Source organism: Nerophis lumbriciformis, linkage group LG04 (genome assembly GCF_033978685.3).
Source record: "Nerophis lumbriciformis linkage group LG04, RoL_Nlum_v2.1, whole genome shotgun sequence".
Classification (NCBI taxonomy): Eukaryota; Metazoa; Chordata; class Actinopteri; order Syngnathiformes; family Syngnathidae; genus Nerophis; species Nerophis lumbriciformis.
In genome coordinates, this window is record NC_084551.2 from 61,700,057 (window position 1) to 61,720,000 (window position 19,944).

The following is a 19,944-nucleotide window of genomic DNA, read 5'->3' on the forward strand; positions in this document are numbered from 1 at the left end:
CCCTCCCTCACCAATGCTGCTGTTTGTTTTGTTTTTAACCCCTTCTTAACCCTGAACGTACATTGAAAATACACGCAACCCTAACTCAAAATGCCGGACATTTGAGGCATTTAAGAAACTCCGCCCTGACAGCTCCGCAAAAGAGGACATGTCCGGTGAAAAGAGGACGTATGGTCAGTCTATCCTAGCCCGTTAGCTGCTAGCATGCTAGCAAAAGAGGACTAGCAGCGACCATACGTCCTAAATAAAATACACTATATTGCCAAAAGTATTAGGCCACCCATCCAAATGATGAGAACCAGGTGTCCTAATCACTTGGCCCGGCCACAGGTGTATCAAATCAAGCACCTAAGCATGGAGACTGTTTCTACAAACATTTGTGAAAGAATGGGCCGCTTTCAGTGATTTCCAGCGTGGAACTGTCATAGGATGCCGCCTGTGCAACAAATCCAGTCGTGTAATTTCCTCCCTCCTAAGTCAACTGTGGGCTGTATTATAAGAAAAGTGAAGAGTTTGGGAACAACAGCAACTCAGCCACCAAGTGGTAGGCCACATAAACTGACAAGAGATGATGGTGAAGCGCATAGTGCAAAGACTTTCTGCACAGTCAGTTGCTACAGAGCTCCAAACTGCATGTGACCTTCCAATTAGCCCACGTACAGTACGCAGAGAGCTTCATGGAATGGGTTTCCATGGCCGAGCAGCTGCATCTAAGCCATACGTCACAAAGTCCAATGCAAAGCGTGGGATGCAGTGGTGTAAAGCACGTCGCCACTGGACTCTAGAGCAGTGGACTGATGAATCACACTTTTCCATCTGGCAATCTGATGGACCAGTCTGGGTTTGGAGGTTGCCAGGAGAACGCTACATTTCGGACTGCATTGTGCCGAGTGTGAAATTTGATGGAGGAGGAATTATTGTGTGGGGTTGTTTTTCAGGAGTTGGGTTTGACCCCTTAGTTCCAGTGAAAGGAACTTTGAATGCTCCAGGATAATAAAACATTTTGGACATTTCCACGCTCCCAACCTTGTGGGAACAGTTTGGAGCGGGCCCCTTCCTCTTCCAACATGACTGTGCACCAGTGCACAAAGCAAGGTCCATAAAGACATGGATGACAGAGTCTGGTGTGGATGAACTTGACTGGCCTGCACAGAGTCTTGACCTGAACCTGATAGAACACTTTTGTCATGTCTGTGTAATCATGTTTTGTTTAGTTATAGGACTCTTTAGTTTCTGTCTTTTCACTCCCTTGTCTTGTCACCATAGTTACCCATTAGTTTCACCTGTCATGTCATGCACCTGTTTTGAGTCACGCACCTGTTGTTAATCATGTCTGTGTTATTTAAGCTTTTCATTTTCTGTTGTTCGTCCTGGAGTCATAGCCTTTCTCCCCCTGCTATCCTCGCGTTTTCAAGCCCTGTTCACGGTCCCATGCCACAGTAAGTGTTTTGTTATTTCGTGTTCAGTTTCTGCCTTTGTGCAAGTTTTGTTTTCATTTCATAGTTTGTTCTCCGCCATTGTGCGCGCCTTTCGTTTATTCCTTTTTTGATAATAAATAAATCGTGTACCCACCTTCAAGCCATGTCCGATCCAAATTATCTTGCATCTTGGGGAAACAAAAACTCCATAGTCCAAGTCTTGACAACTTTATATATACAAATATATATATGAATAAATATATATATATATATATATATATAAATATATATATATATATATATATATATATACATATATATATATATATGAATATATATATATATATATATATATATATATATATATATATATATATATATATATATATATATAAATAAATAAATAAATAAATATATATATATATATATATATATATATATATATATATATATATATATATATATATATATATATAAAAATAAATAAATAAATATATATATATATATATATATATATATATATATATATATATATATATATATATATATATATATATATATATATATATTTAAATATTGTGTGTTTAAATGTGGGCTCCGGCCACTTCCACGTGGACGGAAGAAATGTGCATGAATTAATATATCGTATGACTTTTCTGGATTTCAGAATAATGCCATTTTTCTTTTAGGAAATCCATGCAAGTCTCAATACTGTTCCTTATCTTATCTTTTCTTTGAAGCCTCACCATAAACCTCCCGTCACTTTTTGAGCCATGTTGCAAAACAGACACGATTATTTTCATTCCTACCGACTTCTGGCGTGTTTAAAATAGCATTCAACAACAACAAAAAAGAAACACTCACCAAACATGTTGCCAACATGGCCGTTCTTGGTCAAAGGTCGCAGCTCGTTCTTGCCCCAGGCGTACAGCTTGTAGTTGTCCCAGGCAAACTTCATCATCTGCGGCAAAGACACAGTCGGTGGGTTGATGGCAAAGGTGGTTACATGTGTACTAATGACAAGGTTATTGATGGGGGAATCACACATTGCTAAAACCAGGCAGGACTGACATTTCTAAACTTGAGATGACTTTTTAAATTCATTGCACGGTCTTCAAAAGCCGACTTTCATGTACGCCAATAATCGCCAATGGAGTGATGCATCTTTGCCTGGAAGGTCTGAGTCAATTAGTCATGACGTTCACCATGTAAACATCCTGTGATGCAACATTCACGTGGAAGATCATGCAAAACACAGGATTAGATCTCGTCTCCTTGTCGTCACACCGAGGGTAAAATCTTTGTTAGATCCGCTGGCGGTCTCTTCAGAACCGGCGAAGAACAACATTGATATGACAGCTTGAAAAACTCAACTAATGACGCTATTAGAAGCTACGGTATAGTCTGGGTGTTTGGTGTTTATTCAAAACTGGTTCTAGTTCAGAATCAATTCCCAGTGTATCAATTCCTTGGAACTAGACTGCAAAAAGTCAGTGTTCAAAAACAAAAAACAAAAAAAATCACAAAAATTAGGGGTATTTTATTTGAACTAAGCAAAATTATCTGCCAATAGAACAAGAAAATGTGGCTTGTCAAGACTTTCCAAAACAAGTCAAATTAGCTAACCACAATGAACCCAAAAATAGCTTAAAATAAGTATATTCTCACTAATAACAAGTGCACTTTTCTTGGTAGAAAAAAAAGAGAACTTTTTGCTCAATAATGAAAAATATTCTTAAATGAAGTAAATGCTAGTGCCATTATCTTGACATGATGATATGCGCTCGGCATTACATTTCTTGAAAGCAGCAAACTTATACTAAAAACTGATTTATTGTTCTTAATGGAAAGGCAACAAGGCAAGCGCTTGTTACTCTCGGGGTCTCCTAGCCGCTCAGGCAAATCATATGGTCTAAAAATGCATTTTTCCATGGATAACATGACATCATCGCGCCAAGTGCGTGCTCTTTCAGTCAATTAGTGCGCACGGACTATATATATATATATATATATATATATATATATATATATATATATATATACAGGGCCGGGCCGTGGCATAGGCCGTACAGGCAAATGCTAAGGGTGCCGTCCATCAGGGGGCGCCACGCCAGTGCCACAAATGTTGGAGAAAAAAAGAAAAAAAGTTGGTACTATTATTTCTAAATACAAAAAATAATCCCACGTTAATTAAAATGCAAAGTAAAGGCTTTATAATACAAATATTATTTGTTACAACATTACGCCCCCCCGCACGGTGCGCCCCCTCCCTTCCCGTATCATGACTCTTTTTGGACGTCACCACATCAAAAAATCAACACAAGATGTCAAAACGGCCAAAACTGTCAGGTGCCCAGGGAAGAAAAAAAGAGAAAAGAAGAGGAGGAGAAACGAGAAAAGACAGAGGTAGCAGGTAGGTAACGTTAGCCTACATGAAATTATTTGTCTGTTACAGAATGTGATAGTAACCTGGCTTTTTAGCAATAAGCTAAAGTTACATGATTCGGCAATTGCTAATCAATAAATCGCTAGTTCTGTTTTAACGTCGGGTTAATATTGTGGAGGGGGCTAAATTGTTATGGAAAATAATAATGTAACGTTAGGTAATTACAGTACTCCCACCTTACATTCCTCAGGGACATTTGTATTAGATCTTTTAAGCAGGTGTTTTTTGTTTACATTGTTATTGCCTTCTGGTTAGCTAATGTTTGCCCTGCAGGTAATAGTCACTTTTCCACCCCTTTATATATTAGGTATAGTTGTAAGCCTAGTTATTAAAGTGCACATCATTAATGTTAATTAAGCAATATGTATGTAAAAAATATTGTATTTCATATATTCATTTTTCATTTTTTGCATTCATTTATTTATTCATATTTTTTTTAATCTTGTTAACTATTCTGATTGTTAATTTGCTTTCTTTAAGTAAAAAAAGGTCAAAGACAAAGCTATTCGGTTTCTTGTGAGTATATACACTTCACTGCCGATGTGGGGGGGCGCCACCTAAAATCTTGCGTAGGGCGCCAGATTGGTTAGGGCCTGTATATATATATATATATATATATATATATATATATATATATATATATATATATATATATATATATATATATATATGGTTTTTCCCACTCCAGACTGGACCCCCTTAGGAGCCCAGTCTAGATTGTATTTTTTTTACTCATCCTTCCCCAGCGTTTGACCTTTTTCCCATCTTTTACGGGGCGCCTTGTGGCGACCCATCAGCGTTCCTGTTCTGTAACCCTGTACACTGTTTGTTTGTCTAATCTTGAACGGGTTTGTGCTGAAAACATAGTTTCGTTGTACTTTTGCAATGACAATAAAGATCTATCTATCTATCTATCTATCTATCTATCTATCTATCTATCTATCCATCTAAATGAGAATTGATAAGAGAACCTTTAAGGAACCGATTCGTTCAGCAGAATTGAAAGTGTAAACCAGAAGTGCCCACACTTTTCCTGCAAGCAAGCAAGTGGAGGGGATTTATTTATGAAAGAGAAGTTTTTGTTGACAAGTTAATGATAATACAAGCAAAAAAAAAGAAAAGAAAAAAAAAAAAAGTGTTTTTCGCCTTCCTGTCGGTCGTTTTTTCTTAATAATGATCTGGCAGTAGCCAGGGTCATCTCACAAGACCCTCGGTGCAGTGAATGTCAATCAAGTGACCAAAGTCATGTCTTGAAGATTGATGATCGCTCATTTTTAGGACTATTTTTTTAAATGGCTGGCTGGCGATGGACTGACACACCCTCCACCATCCACCGCTAGACTGACACACCCTCCACCATCCACCGCGAGCTCGCCATCGATGTAATGAGCCCCCCTGGTGTAATCGGAACCGGAAATATCTCATCAATTCCCATCCCTACTCTTGGAAAAGAGATTTTTTAAATGTCAATTAGGGTTGTTTGTTTCCTTGGTTAAATAAAGGATATTGATTGATTGATTGATTGACTTCCAGTCTGGACGCCAGTTGTTTTAGGACAACAACAAAAAAACGCTAAGCAGTTGGAAAGTCGCCAGGTTGAGCGAGAAAGTTGCAAAATGCTGTATTCAGTGTGTGAGATCACTGTCGACTTTCTGAAAGGCCAGAAAAACTACGCCCGGCCGGGGGGGGGGGGGGGGACTATGGCTTGGTTTGTTCTCCCGAGGTGCAAGTGAATTGGACCAGATGTGACGTGAAGGTGAATACATGATTTATTTAAACACTATAACTACAAAAAAGTACAAACGAAAAGCGCGCACAGTGGCGGAGAAACGACTTGGCTATGAAAACAAATACTTGCACAAAAGCAGAAACTATGAACAACAACAAAAAAACACTAACTGTGGCTTAATAAACAAAAACTTGCTTGGCATGGAACCGGCATGAAAAAAGAGCAGCAAGGGTCATAAGGGTGTGGAGGGTGTGCAGAAGCATAAATGCGGGGATGTCGTCAGAACGACAAACTGAAAACAATGAACTTAAATACGATAGACGTGATTAACAAAAACAGGTGCGTGACTCATAATGTGAAACAGGTGCGTGACGTGACAGGTGAAAACTAATGGGTTGCTATGGTGACAAAACAAAAGTGCACAAAAAGTTCAAAAATAAAACCGAACATGACTAAAACAGAAACATGATCACACAGACATGACGCAGAGAGAAAACAACAATTTAGTTGGTTCTTGGCCCATGATCCCTAAATAAAAACAGAATATGATGATTTGCTCCAAAAGCTGTATGTACCTTTCAGCATGAATGGTGCCTTCACAGATGTGTAAGTTACCCATGTCTTGGCCACTAATACACCCCCATACCATCGCACATGCTGCCTTTTACACTTTCACCCTAGAACAATCCGGATGGTTCTTTTCCTCTTTGGTCCGGAGGACACCACGTCCACAGTTTCCAAAAACAATGTGAAATGTGGACTCGTCAGACCACAGAACACTTTTTCCACTTTGTATCAGTCCATCTTAGATGAGCTCGGGCCCAGCGAAGCGTTTCTGGGTGTTGTTGATAAATTAAAAAAGTTAAAGTTAAAGTACCAATGATTGTCTCACACACATACACACTAGGTGTGGCGAACTAATTCTCTGCATTTGACCCATCACCCATGATCACCCCCTGGGAGGTGAAGGGAGCAGTGTGCAGCAGCAGTGGCCGCGCCCCGGAATAATTTTTGGTGATTTAACCCTAATTCCAACCCTTGATGCTGAGTGCCAAGCAGGGAGGTAATGGCTCCCATTTTTATAGTCTTTGGTATGAGCGGACACTCTAACCACTTTGCTTTGTATAGTAGAGTTTTAACTTGCACTTACAGATGTAGCGACAAACTGTAGTTACTGACAGTGGTTTTCTGAAGTGTTCCTGAGCCCATGCGGTGATATCCTTTACATTACATTCCATGCAATAGCTGGTTGAGAAATGTTGTTCTTAAACAATTTGCTCAGGCATATGTTGACAAAGTGGTGACCCTCGCCCCGTCCTTGTTTGTGAATGACTGAGCATTTCATGGAAGCTGCTTTTATACCCAATCATGGCACCCACCTGTTCCCAATTAGCCTGTTCACCTGTGGGATGTTCCACATAAGTCTTTGATGGGCATTCCTCAACTTTCTCACTCTTTTGTGCCACTTGTGCTAGCTTTTTATGAAACATGTCGCAGGCATCATATTCCAAATGAGCCAATGGGTGTTGTTGATAAATGGCTGTGGCTTTGCATAGTAGAGTTTTAACTTGCACTTACAGATGTAGCGACCAACTGTAGTTACTGACAGTGGTTTTCTGAAGTGTTCCTGAGCCCATGCGGTGATATCCTTTACCCACTCATGTTGCTTTTTGATGCAGTACAGCCTGAGGGATCGAAGATCTGTAATATCATGGCTTACGTGCAGTGATTTCTCCAGATTCTCTGAACTTTTTGATGATATTACGGAGCGTAGATGGTGAAATCCCTAAATTCCTTGCAATAGCTGGTAGAGAAATGTTGTTCTTAAACAATTTGCTCAGGCATTTGTTGACAAAGTGGTGACCCTCGCCCCGTCCTTGTTTGTGAATGACTGAGCATTTCATGGAAGCTGCTTTTATACCCAATCATGGCACCCACCTGTTCCCAATTAGCCTGTTCACCTGTGGGATGTTCCACATAAGTCTTTGATGGGCATTCCTCAACTTTCTCACTCTTTTGTGCCACTTGTGCCAGGTTTTTATGAAACATGTCGCAGGCATCATATTCCAAATGAGCCAATGGGTGTTGTTGATAAATGGCTGTGGCTTTGCATAGTAGAGTTTTAACTTGCACTTACAGATGTAGCGACCAACTGTAGTTACTGACAGTGGTTTTCTGAAGTGTTCCTGAGCCCATGCGGTGATATCCTTTACACACTCATGTTGCTTTTAACCAGTTTGAACATGAAATATCTTGTCTTTGCAGTCTATTCAATTGAATATAAGTTAAAAATGATTTGTTGTATTCTCTTTTTATTGACCATTTACACAACGTGACCACTTCACTGCTTTTTGGCTTTTTGTATAAAGACTCAAAATAATCCTGCTTGGAAACAAAACCAAGGCAATAAGACCGTCGCCGCCTCATTAGCATGACAACCTGCCGAACATAAGAAAAGGTGTGACGACCATGTTCTGCTTCACCCCATCAAAGAACACAAGAACGTCAGCTTTTTTTTAAATTTATTTGAAACCATCTTTTTTGTATTCAGAACCCGTCTCAGCCTTCCGGCGGCTTTGGAAGCAGAAAAGAACAAAAGTGATAAGAAGGGAGAGAAAAAAAAAAAAAAAAAAAAGTATCAGCCACTGAGAAATAAATTTTTGTCTTTCAAGGTCGTATAAAAGTGCACTGTCATCAAGTTGAACCTGACGGCTTTTATCATTATTAGTGTCGCCTTGGATTCATTAATTAGGTACAGAGTGTGATCAATAGAGCTGAATATGTAATCACCTTTTTTGGTAGCAAACAGAAGCTGCCTCTAACGACTAATTATTTAAATAGTCGACTAATTAAACTGCTATTTTTTTCCCCTACTTTTTGAACCCCCCGGCTTATAAAACGATGTGGCTAATTTATGGATTTATTTTTTATTTTTTTCCTGCTAATTGCTATGATTTGTGTTCATTAGTTTTCATTAAACCCAAGCAGAGGACTGAAAAGGTGTGTTCTTGTTTGTGCTACGGCGCCAGCTTTTTTTTACCAGTTCGCCCCACTGCAGGTGGGAAATGCACTTCCTGTTTTGCCTTAAACTGGAAGTAAAACTGTCCATAGTGTTTGTGCTCGAAAGGATTCTTCATTCGACGTTTGTACGTTTTACAATACAACTAAAACAATTCATAATTACTGTTGGAATAATTGTTTGTAAGTTATCACAAAAGAAACGTTGTATTATGAATGCTGTCTTTCGAGGCCTAACAAGAGGAAGAAGGCTCGTGAAACGCCACTGTGATTTCAACACGGACAGATGGCAGGATCTGCTCAACTTCCAGAGGAACTCTCTTTGAAGTGTTAAACAAACTCTCTCTGAAGTATTTCACAAACTCTCTTCCAACTATTTGGTAACCGAGGTCAACGCTATTTACGACCCGCTGCCCTCTTGAAGTTGCTGTGGTCAGGAGACGGGAGGGGTTATCCATTGTCCTGCAACACCTGCCCCAGCTGGATCCAGGAAATGGGTTGTACTTGTACTTGTATAGCGCTTTTCTACCTTCAAGGTACTCAAAGCGCTTTGACACTACTTCCACATTTACCCATTCACACACACATTCACACACTGATGGAGGGAGCTGCCATGCAAGGCGCTAACCAGCACCCAAGAGCCCAAGCCCGAGAAATCCTCTTCTTGGACTTCAATGAGACCGAAAACAATGACTGTTTTACATACTTCCTATTTCTGCTGTGACATGTGTTGGTGCGTGAACATTGAACATCTGAATAAAAGAGGAGACGAAAACCTTCTTCGTCAGAGCGTGGTGCAGGACTGTACAGAGAGTGCAGTGGCCATGTCTCTCCTCAATATTGAGTCCAAATTGAATTCTGTCTCTGTTTGATTCCCTGCCTTTTGTCTTGTTTAATAGATGTCCTCAGTGTTTGAACGTGACACTTACTTAAACCGTTCTATGGTATGTCTGTAGGAATGTTTTATTGCATATTTGTACAATCATCCATCCTAATGTAATCAAGCTAGCGTCGTTAGCATTGGCTAATATGCTAACCCGTTTACTAGTGCCGGTGTGAGTAACATTGACTTACAATGGCATTTATTTTTGTATCGTTTCGGTTTTGTGCGCGGCCCAAAGATTCACAGCCCTGTGAAACCACTCTAACCACTGAGTAGTGGTTAGAGTAGTAGTGGTAAACCACTCTAACCTAGTGGTTAGAGTGTCCGCCCTGAGATGGGTAGGTTGCGAGTTCAAACCCCGGCCGAGTCATACCATCCATCCATCCATCCATCTTCTTCCGCTTATCCGAGGTCGGGTCGCGGGGGCAGCAGCCTAAGAAGGGAAGCCCAGACTTCCCTCTCCCCAGCCACTTCGTCCAGCTCTTCCCGTGGGATCCCGAGGCGTTCCCAGGCCAGCCGGGAGACATAGTCTTCCCAACGTGTCCTGGGTCTTCCCCGCGGCCTCCTACCGGTCGGACGTGCCCTAAACACCTCCCTAGGGAGGCGCTCGGGTGGCATCCTGACCAGATGCCCGAACCACCTTATCTGGCTCCTCTCGATGTGGAGGAGCAGCGGCTTTACTTTGAGCTCCCCCCGGATGGCAGAGTTTCTCACCCTATCTCTAAGGGAGAGACCCGCCACCCGGTGGAAGAAACTAATTTGGGCCGCTTGTACCCGTGATCTTGTCCTTTCGGTCATAACCCAAAGCTCATGACCATAGGTGAGGATGGGAACATAGATCGACCGGTAAATTGAGAGCTTTGCCTTCCGGCTCAGCTCCTTCTTCACCACAACGGATCGATACAGCGTCTGCATTACTGAAGACGCCGCACCGATCCGCCTGTCAATCTCACGATCCACTCTTCCCTCACTCGTGAACAAGACTCCGAGGTACTTGAACTCCTCCACTTGGGGCAAGATCTCCTCCCCAACCCGGAGATGGCACTCCACCCTTTTCCGGGCGAGAACCATGAACTCGGACTTGGAGGTGCTGATTCTCATCCCAGTCGCTTCACACTCGGCTGCGAACCAATCCAGTGAGAACTGAAGATCCTGGCCAGATGAAGCCATTAGGACCACATCATCTGCAAAAAGCAGAGACCTAATCCTGCAACCACCAAACCAGATACCCTCAACGCCTTGACTGCGCCTAGAAATTCTGTCCATAAAAGTTATGAACAGAATGGGTGACAAAGGGCAGCCTTGGCGGAGTCCAACCCTCACTGGAAACGTGTCCGACTTACTGCCGGCAATGCGGACCAAGCTCTGGCACTGAGCATACAGGGAGCGGACTGCCACAATCAGACAGTCCGATACCCCATACTCCCCGAGCACTCCCCACAGCACTTCCCGAGGGACACGGTCGAATGCCTTCTCCAAGTCCACAAAACACATGTAGACTGGTTGGGCAAACTCCCATGCACCCTCAAGGACCCTGCCGAGAGTATAGAGCTGGTCCACAGTTCCACGACCAGGACGAAAACCACACTGTTCCTCCTGAATCCGAGGTTCGACTATCCGACGTAGCCTCCTCTCTAGTACACCTGAATAGACCTTACCGGGAAGGCTGAGGAGTGTGATCCCACGATAGTTAGAACACACCCTCCGGTTCCCCCTCTTAAAGAGAGGAACCACAACCCCGGTCTGCCAATCCAGAGGTACCGCCCCCGATGTCCACGCGATGCTGCAGAGTCTTGTCAACCAAGACAGCCCCACAGCATCCAGAGCCTTAAGGAACTCCGGGCGGATATCATCCACCCCCGGGGCCTTGCCACCGAGGAGCTTTTTAACTACCTCAAGTCATACCAAAGACTATAAAAATGGGAGCCATTACCTCCCTGCTTGGCAGTCAGCATCAAGGGTTGGAATTGGGGGTTAAATCACCAAAAATGATTCCTGGGCGTGGCCACCGCTGCTGCTCACTGCTCCCCTCACCTCCCAGGGGGTGATCAAGAGTGATGGATCGAATGCAGAGAATAATTTCGCCACACCTCGTGTGTGTGTGTGTGTGACAACCATTGGTACTTTACCTTTTTAACATTGATAACAAATTCACAAAATGACAAGTTATTCAATCTTATTGAAAATAAGAAACCTCAAAACAAAAGGCGGCAACGTCAGAAAAGAACCAGCGAAATCCTGAAGGGGCTGAATTGTTCTTGCTGTTGTGTATCCTTTAATCCAGACCTGGGCATTCTACGGCCGGCGGGCCACATCCGGCCCTATGTGCGTCCCTGTCCGGCCCGCGTGAGGCCAATCATAAATTATAAAATAAAATAAAAAAAAGTATCGATGTCGAGTGTGCAATACAACGGTGCTGCTTTTGTTTTGAAATACCGGAATCTGCCTGATGAAGCACGCGCAAGGGAGGCTGATGGTAAAACTGCAAACCCAACAAGGACTTTTTGACAAATTTCACACCCCCAGAGATGCAGCCGTCAGGACAAGTTTTGTCATTTCTCACAAAATTACCAGAAAAAGTAAGGCGCTTTCCTGACGGAGAGTTTATTAAGGAGTGCTTATTGGACTCTGTTGCGCTGATATGCCCGGAGAAGAGGGGCGCATTTGACAACGTGTCACTCTCCCGACGCACTGTAACGAGGCGGGTTGAGACCATCGCTGGAAACTTGGAGCTTCAGCTGAAGAACAGAACGGCCGACTTTGACTGTTTTTCGCTGGCTTTTGGATGAGAGCTGCGATGTACGTAACACCGTCCAGCTGCTCATCTTCTTACGTGGGATAACTGCGGACTTTCAAATCACGGAGGAGCCGGCAGCCATGCAGTCAATTAAAGACACAACCACAGGTAATGACTTGTTCACATAGGTAAATGCGTGTTTGGACTGAAATGGGACAAGCTGGCAGGTGTGACAACAGATGGTTGTCCAAATCTGACGGGGGAAAATGTTGGACTTTTTAAAGAGGATGCAGGATAAAGTGACAGAAATGGACATTTTTGCATTGTGTTTACATCAGGAAGTGTTGTGTAAGACAGTGTTCAAAATAAAACCATCAAAAGCAATCTGCTTTTGTATAAAGTTAAGTTAGGTTAAATGAAATTGTTATTATTATTAGGGCCCGCATGTCCCATTGCATAAGGACTCCCACAGGGAGTCCTTATGCAATGGGACATAAGGACCTATTGAATTTGTAAGGTTTTATTCTTTCTTTATTATTATTCTTCCGCCGCCTCTTTGAGCACTAATTTGACCCACTTAACATGCTTCAAAACTCACCATATTTGACCCACACATCAGGACCTGCGAAAATTGTCTTTTAATAAAAAAAAAAACGAACCCCAAAACTCAAAATTGCGCTTTAGCGCCCCCTAGGAAGAAAAAAAAAAACTAGACTGCCTGTAACTCCCACTAGGAAGGTCAGAGAGACATGAAACAAAAACCTCTATGTAGGTTTGACTTAGACCTAGTTTTCATAATTGTATATTCTCGGGCAAAAATCAACAGGAAGTTGGCAATTCCCCCTTCAAGACAAAAAAAGTACTAAAAACAGTCACTTTTGCCTTTTTGAGCTGTAATTTGACCCCCTTAACACGCTTCAAAACTCACCAAACTGAACGCACACATCAGGACTGGCAAAAATTGTGATCTAATAAAAAAAACCTAACCCCAAATTTAAAAATTGCGCTCTAGAGCAATTTTTGAATAAAACGGAGAAAAAACTGCTCCTCGGAAGAAAAAAATGACAAAACTGCCTGTAACTCCCACTGGGAAGGTCGGAGAGACATGAAACAAAATCCTCTCCGTAGGTCTCACTTAGACCTACATTTCATAAATTGACAACCCCCAGCAAAAATCTACAAGAAGCTTGCTATTCCCCCTTCAACACAACATTTTTGTAAAAACCGGTCACCTTTCTTCAAACATTATCTCCTCTGAGCGTGTTTGTTGTTTCGGCTTCAAACTAACACAGGAGAGAGATTGAACCCTTTTGATTAAAAGTTATCGAAAGAGTTTTAATACCGGCTCCGGTTTTGATTTTATGACCCTTCAAAGAGCCGCTGCGCTGATGCTGCTGTTTTTTCAAGAAGGCTGCTTAAAAGCAGGAAGCACCAGCGTGCCCACACAATGCAGACAAGGTAGGTACACTACACAAAAGTATTGGGACAATTCGGACTAAAAGTAGACAAAAGTATTGGGACACTTATGACGAAAACTGAACAAAAGTATTGGGACACTTAGGACTAGCACCTGCCAAAAATGCGGGCCCGACCAATGCTGCTTGCAGCTTTAATTAGGGACCGCAATGTCCCTTTGGGACAGAGGACCCTATTGTATTTCGTGCGTTTTATTCTTTATTATTATATCGCCGCCTCTTTGAGCTGTAATTTGACCCTCTTAACGTGCTTCAAAACTCACCATATTTGACACACACATCAGGACTGGCGAAAATTGCCATCTAATAAAAAAACCAAACCCCAAAACTCAAAATTGCGCTCTAGCGCCCCTAGGAAAAAACACAGACAAAACTACTTGTAACTTCCAGTAGGAATGTTGTAGAGACATGAAACAAAAACCCCTATGTAGGTCTGACGTAGACCTAGATTTCATACGTTGACATCCTTCAGCAAAAATCCACAGGAAGTTGGCAATTCCCCCTTAAAAACAAAAGTTTTGTAAAAACAGTCACTTTTGCCTCTTTGAGCTGTAATTTGACCCCCTTAACATGCTTCAAAACTCACCAAACTGGACACACACATCAGGACTGGCAAAAATTGCGATCTAATAAAAAAACCCAACCCCAAAACCCAAAATTGCGCTCTAGCGCCCCCTAGGAAGAAAACACAGACACAACTGCTCCTAGAAGGAGAACTCAGACACAACTGCCTGTAACTTCCAGTAGAAATGTCTTAGAGACATTAAAAAAAAACCTCTATGTAGGTCTCACTTAGACCTAAAATTCATATATTGACAACCCCCAGCAAAAATCAGCAGGAAGTTTGCAATTCCCCCTTCAAAACAAAAGTTTTGTAAAAAACGGTCACCTTTTTTCAAACATCATCTCCTCTGAGCGCGTTTGTCGTGTCGGCTTCAAACTAGCACAGGAGAGAGATTGAACCCTTCTGATTAAAAGTTGACCAAAGAGTTTTAATTACTGCTCCGGTTTGGATTTTATGTGCCGTCAAAGTCGGTCCCGTCCATCGCTGCTTGCAGCTTTAATTATTATTATTATTTATCTTACGGTATATCAAAAATAATGTGAGCAAAATTTAATTGAAATATTGTCGGTGTGGCCCTCCAGCAGTGCTCGGGTTGCTCATGCGGCCCCCGGTTAAAAATTAATTGCCCACCCCTGCTTTAATCAGTTTGTTTGTTTTCAAACGTTGGGCAAGTCAATCAAAAACGGGTAAAATTGCGCTTATTTAACTTTTATTTACCGAAACTTTTAAAATGCAAATATCCGAAAATAAAAAAAGGCCGATACTTTGTTTGGTGCCGCAGCCAATCAGGCGAGGCTCACGAGTGGTCGCCACACCAACAGCCACACACATGATGGCGTGAGGGTTCTGCGGTCAAACTAATTGGCAGCTGGCTTGCCTGCAGCCGATCAATAAGCGCACACAGAGCCGCTGATTAAAAATGAATCAGGGCGAGGCCACACGCAAACACGCAGACCTGGGATCAGGGTGACCGCCCATTGCAAGATGGCGGGCGGGCGGGCGGGAGCGTCGTCGTTGCATCACTTTTCTTAAGACTTTCAAAGGCCCTTGGAGCAGGTTTATCAGGACCGCCAAGTCTCTGATCGACTAACCACAGACGATAGCTTCTTTCACACAGAAATACCACTAAATTGTTGCATCACCCCCCAATCAGTCTGTCGGGGACTTATCGAGAAGTACGTGAAATTCCCGTGTTGCAGAGTTCCCATAACCAGAGGCTTCGTCCGCCACGGAAAAGCCACAAAATTGATGTGTCACTGTAAAAATTATTAAAAATCTGTGGCTTTTACTGTCATGTCTGTGTAATCATGTTTTGTTTAGTTTCTGGCTTTTCACTCCCTTGTCTTGTTTGCATGATTACCCATTAGTTTCACCTGTTCCACGTTTGGACTCATTGTGCACTCTTGTTTGTCACCATAGCAACCATTAGTTTTCACCTGTCACGTCACGCACCTGTTTCACGTTTTGAGTCACGCACCTGCTTTCACTAATCATGTCCATAGTATTTAAGTTCATTCATTTTCTGTTGTTCGTCCTGACGACATTCCCCGCATTTATGCTCCTGCACACTCTCCACACCCTGATGACCCTTGCTACTCTTTTTTTCATGCCGGTTCCATGCCAAGTAAGTTTTTGTTTATCAAGCCACAGTTAGTGTTTCGTTTAATTGTTCATAGTTTCTGCCAATGTGCAAGTTTTGTGTTTATAGTCTAGTTTTGTACCTCCGCCCCTGTGCGCGCTTTTCGTTTATTCCTTTTTTGATAGTTTAAATAAATCATGTACCCACCTTCAAGCCTTGACCAGTCCAGTTCATTTGCACCACGGGAGAACAAACCAAGCCACAGTCCAAGTCATGACATTTACAGTAAAAACACCACAAAGGCACCCCAGTTGACAGAATGCTACGGTTAAAATAACAAAGGTATAGTTTCTCCATGCACTGTAAAAACAATGACTGGAGATTTTATGGTAAAAAAAATAATAAATAAAATAAAATCAAATCAATTCAAATCAACTTTATTTATAGAGCACATTTAAAATTTACCACAGGGGTAGCCAAAGTGCTGTACAATGGGCAGGTTAAAAAATTAAACGAGTACCGAGCAAACACAACACAACACACACAGAACACGATAAAAAAATAAATAAATAAAATAGAATAAATAAAAACATAAAAACATAAAAACAGGTTCACAGCAGGTGTATTATGGGGCGCCATTGCAGGATGGATACCACTCAGTGTTAAAAGCCATGGAATAAAAGTATGTTTTTAAGAGAGATTTAAATACAGGAAGAGAGGAGGCTTGTCTAACACTCAGAGGTAGGTCGTTCCAGAGCTTGGGAGCAGCAACGGCGAAAGCTCTGTCACCTCTAAGCTTCAGCCTTGTGTCAGGGACCGTCAACAGCAGCTGATCGGCTGATCTTAAGGATCGGGTGGGGCAGTAAGGCTGAAGGAGGTCGGAGAGATAGGTTGGCGCGAGGTTGTTTAGACATTTAAAAACAAATAAAAAGGAGTTTAAAATTGATTCGATAACGCACAGGGAGCCAGTGAAGGGACGCTAAAATAGGGGTGATGTGAAAATAACCATCTTAAAATTCTAAGCTAACAGTGGACCCGGGATATTAAAGGGGAACATTATCACAATTTCAGAAGGGTTAAAACCATTAAAAATCAATTCCCGGTGGCTTATTTTATTTTTCGAAGTTTTTTTCAAAATTTTACCCATCACGCAATATCCCTAAAAAAAAGCTTCAAAGTGCCTGATTTTAACCATCGTTATATATTTTCCTGTGACGTCACATAGTGATGCCAACACAAACAAACATGGCAGAAAGAACAGCAAGCTATAGCGACATTAGCTCGGATTCAGACTCGGATTTCAGCGGCTTAAGCGATTCAACAGATTACGCATGTATTGAAACGGATGGTTGTAGTGTGGAGGCAGGTAGCGAAAACCAAATTGAAGAAGAAACTGAAGCTATTGAGCCATATCGGTTTGAACCGTATGCAAGCGAAACCGACGAAAACGACACGACAGCCAGCGACACGGGAGAAAGCGAGGACGAATTCGGCGATCGCCTTCTAACCAACGATTGGTATGTGTTTGTTTGGCATTAAAGGAAACTAACAACTATGAACTAGGTTTACAGCATATGAAATACATTTGGCAACAACATGCACTTTGAGAGTGCAGACAGCCCAGTTTTCATCAATTAATATATTCTGTAGACATACCCTCATCCGCGCTCTTTTCCTGAAAGCTGATCTGTCCAGTTTTGGAGTTGATGTCAGCAGGCCAGGGAAGCTAGGGTCGATAGGGGGTTTAGCTCGCTCGTCTGCGGGAACAAACTGCCGCCATTGCTTGCCGTGCTACCGAGGTCCTTTGTCCCTGAATTGCCCACACACTCCGGCAGATTCAATGGGGGTCTGGCGGCAGATTTCTTTGACTTCATGGTTGGAAATGCATCTGCTTTGAGTGTCGCAGGATATCCACACATTCTTTCCATCTCTGTCGTAGCATAGCTTTCGTCGGTAAAGTGTGCGGAACAAAAACGTCCAATTTCTTGCCACTTTGGCATCTTTGGGCCACTGGTGCAACTTGAATCCGTCCCTGTTGGTGTTGTTACACCCTCCGACAACACACCGACGAGGCATGATGTCTCCAAGGTACGGAAAACAGTCGAAAAAACGGAAAATAACAGAGCTGATTTGACTCGGTGTTTGAGAAAATGGCGGATTGCTTCCCGATGTGACGTCACAATGACATCATCGCTCCGAGAGCGAATATTAGAAAGGCGTTTAATTCGCCAAAATTCACCCATTTAGAGTTCGGAAATCGGTTAAAAAAATATATGGTCTTTTTTCTGCAACATCAAGGTATATATTGACGCTTACATAGGTCTGGTGATAATGTTCCCCTTTAAGGTAAGAAAAATGGAGCACCGTGGCCAGAATTTTACCGTAAAAATGACAGTGGTAGTTTTTAAACTAGCTGTAATTTGGTGTAAAAAAAACAATCCATTTTACGGTAAAATTCCGTCTGCTGAGCTTCCAGTTGTTGTTTTTTACAGTAAAATGTGCAGATGGTTTGTTACAGTGTGAAGGGTGTTCCAAAACGATGCCCGTGTCACTTCTGTGTAAAAGGCACAGGCAGAAAAATGCCGGCTCTTCTGTTTGCTGCAGTTACGATGCTAAAAGGAGTCATTGCTGTGCATGAAAGAGGCTCCTGTATGCTTTATAAAAGTTGCAGGTCTCCAGTCAAGGTGAGAACTCTGCAGGGGGGCACGTTCCATCCCAGCCCAAAGTCAGCATGGATCCAAAGTTCCATTTGGGGAAACATCACACCTCACGCCAGTCAGAGGGTGTAATACCCTCAAATCCTCAATTTTACAGTCCGCCAACTTTCCTCCTGACACAACTTTGAACCTCTCGTGACTTGAAAAAGACCTTGGGAGGTACAAAGAATACACAATCGCTCTTTTCAAAGGCTAAAAGCAGTCAACAGTTCACTGCAAAAAGTCAGTGTTCAAAAACAAGGGGAAAAAAATACAAAAATGAGGGGTATTTTATTTGAACTAAGCAAAATCATCTGCCAATAGAACAAGAAAATTTGGCTTGTCAAGACTTTCCAAAACAAGTCAAATTAGCTAACCTCAATGAACCCCAAAATAGCTTAAAATAAGTATATTCTCACTAATAACAAGTGCACTTTTCTTGGTAGAAAAACTATTTGCTCAATGTGTTGAAAAATATTCTTAAATGAAGTAAATGCTAGTGCCATTATCTTGACATAATGCTATGCGCTCGGCTTCAGCCTTACTGCCCCACCCGATCCTTAAGATCAGCCGATCAGCTGCTGTTGACGGTCCCTGGCACAAGGCTGAAGCTTAGAGGTGACAGAGCTTTCGCCGTTGCTGCTCCCAAGCTCTGGAACGACCTACCCCTGAGTATTAGACAAGTCTCCTCTCTTCCTGTTTTTAAATCTCTCTTAAAAACATACTTTTATTCCATGGCTTTTAACACTGAGTGATATCCATCCTGCAATGGCGCCCCATAATACACCTGCTGTGAACCTGTTTTTATGTTTTTATGTTTTTATTTATTCTATTTTATTTATTTATTTTTTATCGTGTTCTGTTTGTGTTTGCTCGGTACTCGTTTTATCTTTTAACCTGTCCATTGTACAGCACTTTGGCTACCCCTGTGGTAAATGTTAAATGTGCTTTATAAATAAAGTTGATTTGATTTGATTTGATTACATTTCTTGAAAGCAGCAAACTTATACTAAAAACTAATTTATTGTTCTTAATGGAAAGGCAACAAGGCAAGCGCTTGTTACTCTCGGGGTCTCCTAGCCGCTCAGGCAAATCATATGGTCTAAAAATGCATTTTTCCATGGATAACATGACATCATCGCGCCAAGTGCGTGCTCTTTCAGTCAATTAGTGCGCATATATACAGTCCGGCCCACGGACAACTTTTTTTTGTTGTTGTAATTTTGAAGAATTTATCTGAATGTGCATGAACTATTTCTGTTCAAAATTGTTAGAAATGTTAAATGTTTAAATATTAACTGTCAGTTTACTGTACTGTGCCAACTGTACTACTATATGAGTACCTATTTTCTATTGTTTCATTGAAAATAAAACAGCAAAGTCCATTTGGCTGTCATC

General features: G+C 41.9%; 1 protein-coding gene across 1 annotated transcript in view; it reads right to left on the reverse strand.

The window, feature by feature from the left end:
• Window positions 1–19,944, reverse strand: part of LOC133605420 (mannosyl-oligosaccharide 1,2-alpha-mannosidase IA) — a 458,157-nt gene that overhangs the window by 228,736 nt on the left and 209,477 nt on the right. Inside the window, exon 2 of the mRNA XM_061958737.2 lies at window positions 2,283–2,379. Coding sequence (XP_061814721.2) covers window positions 2,283–2,379 — 97 coding nt within the window. The remainder of the gene's footprint in view (window positions 1–2,282; window positions 2,380–19,944) is intronic.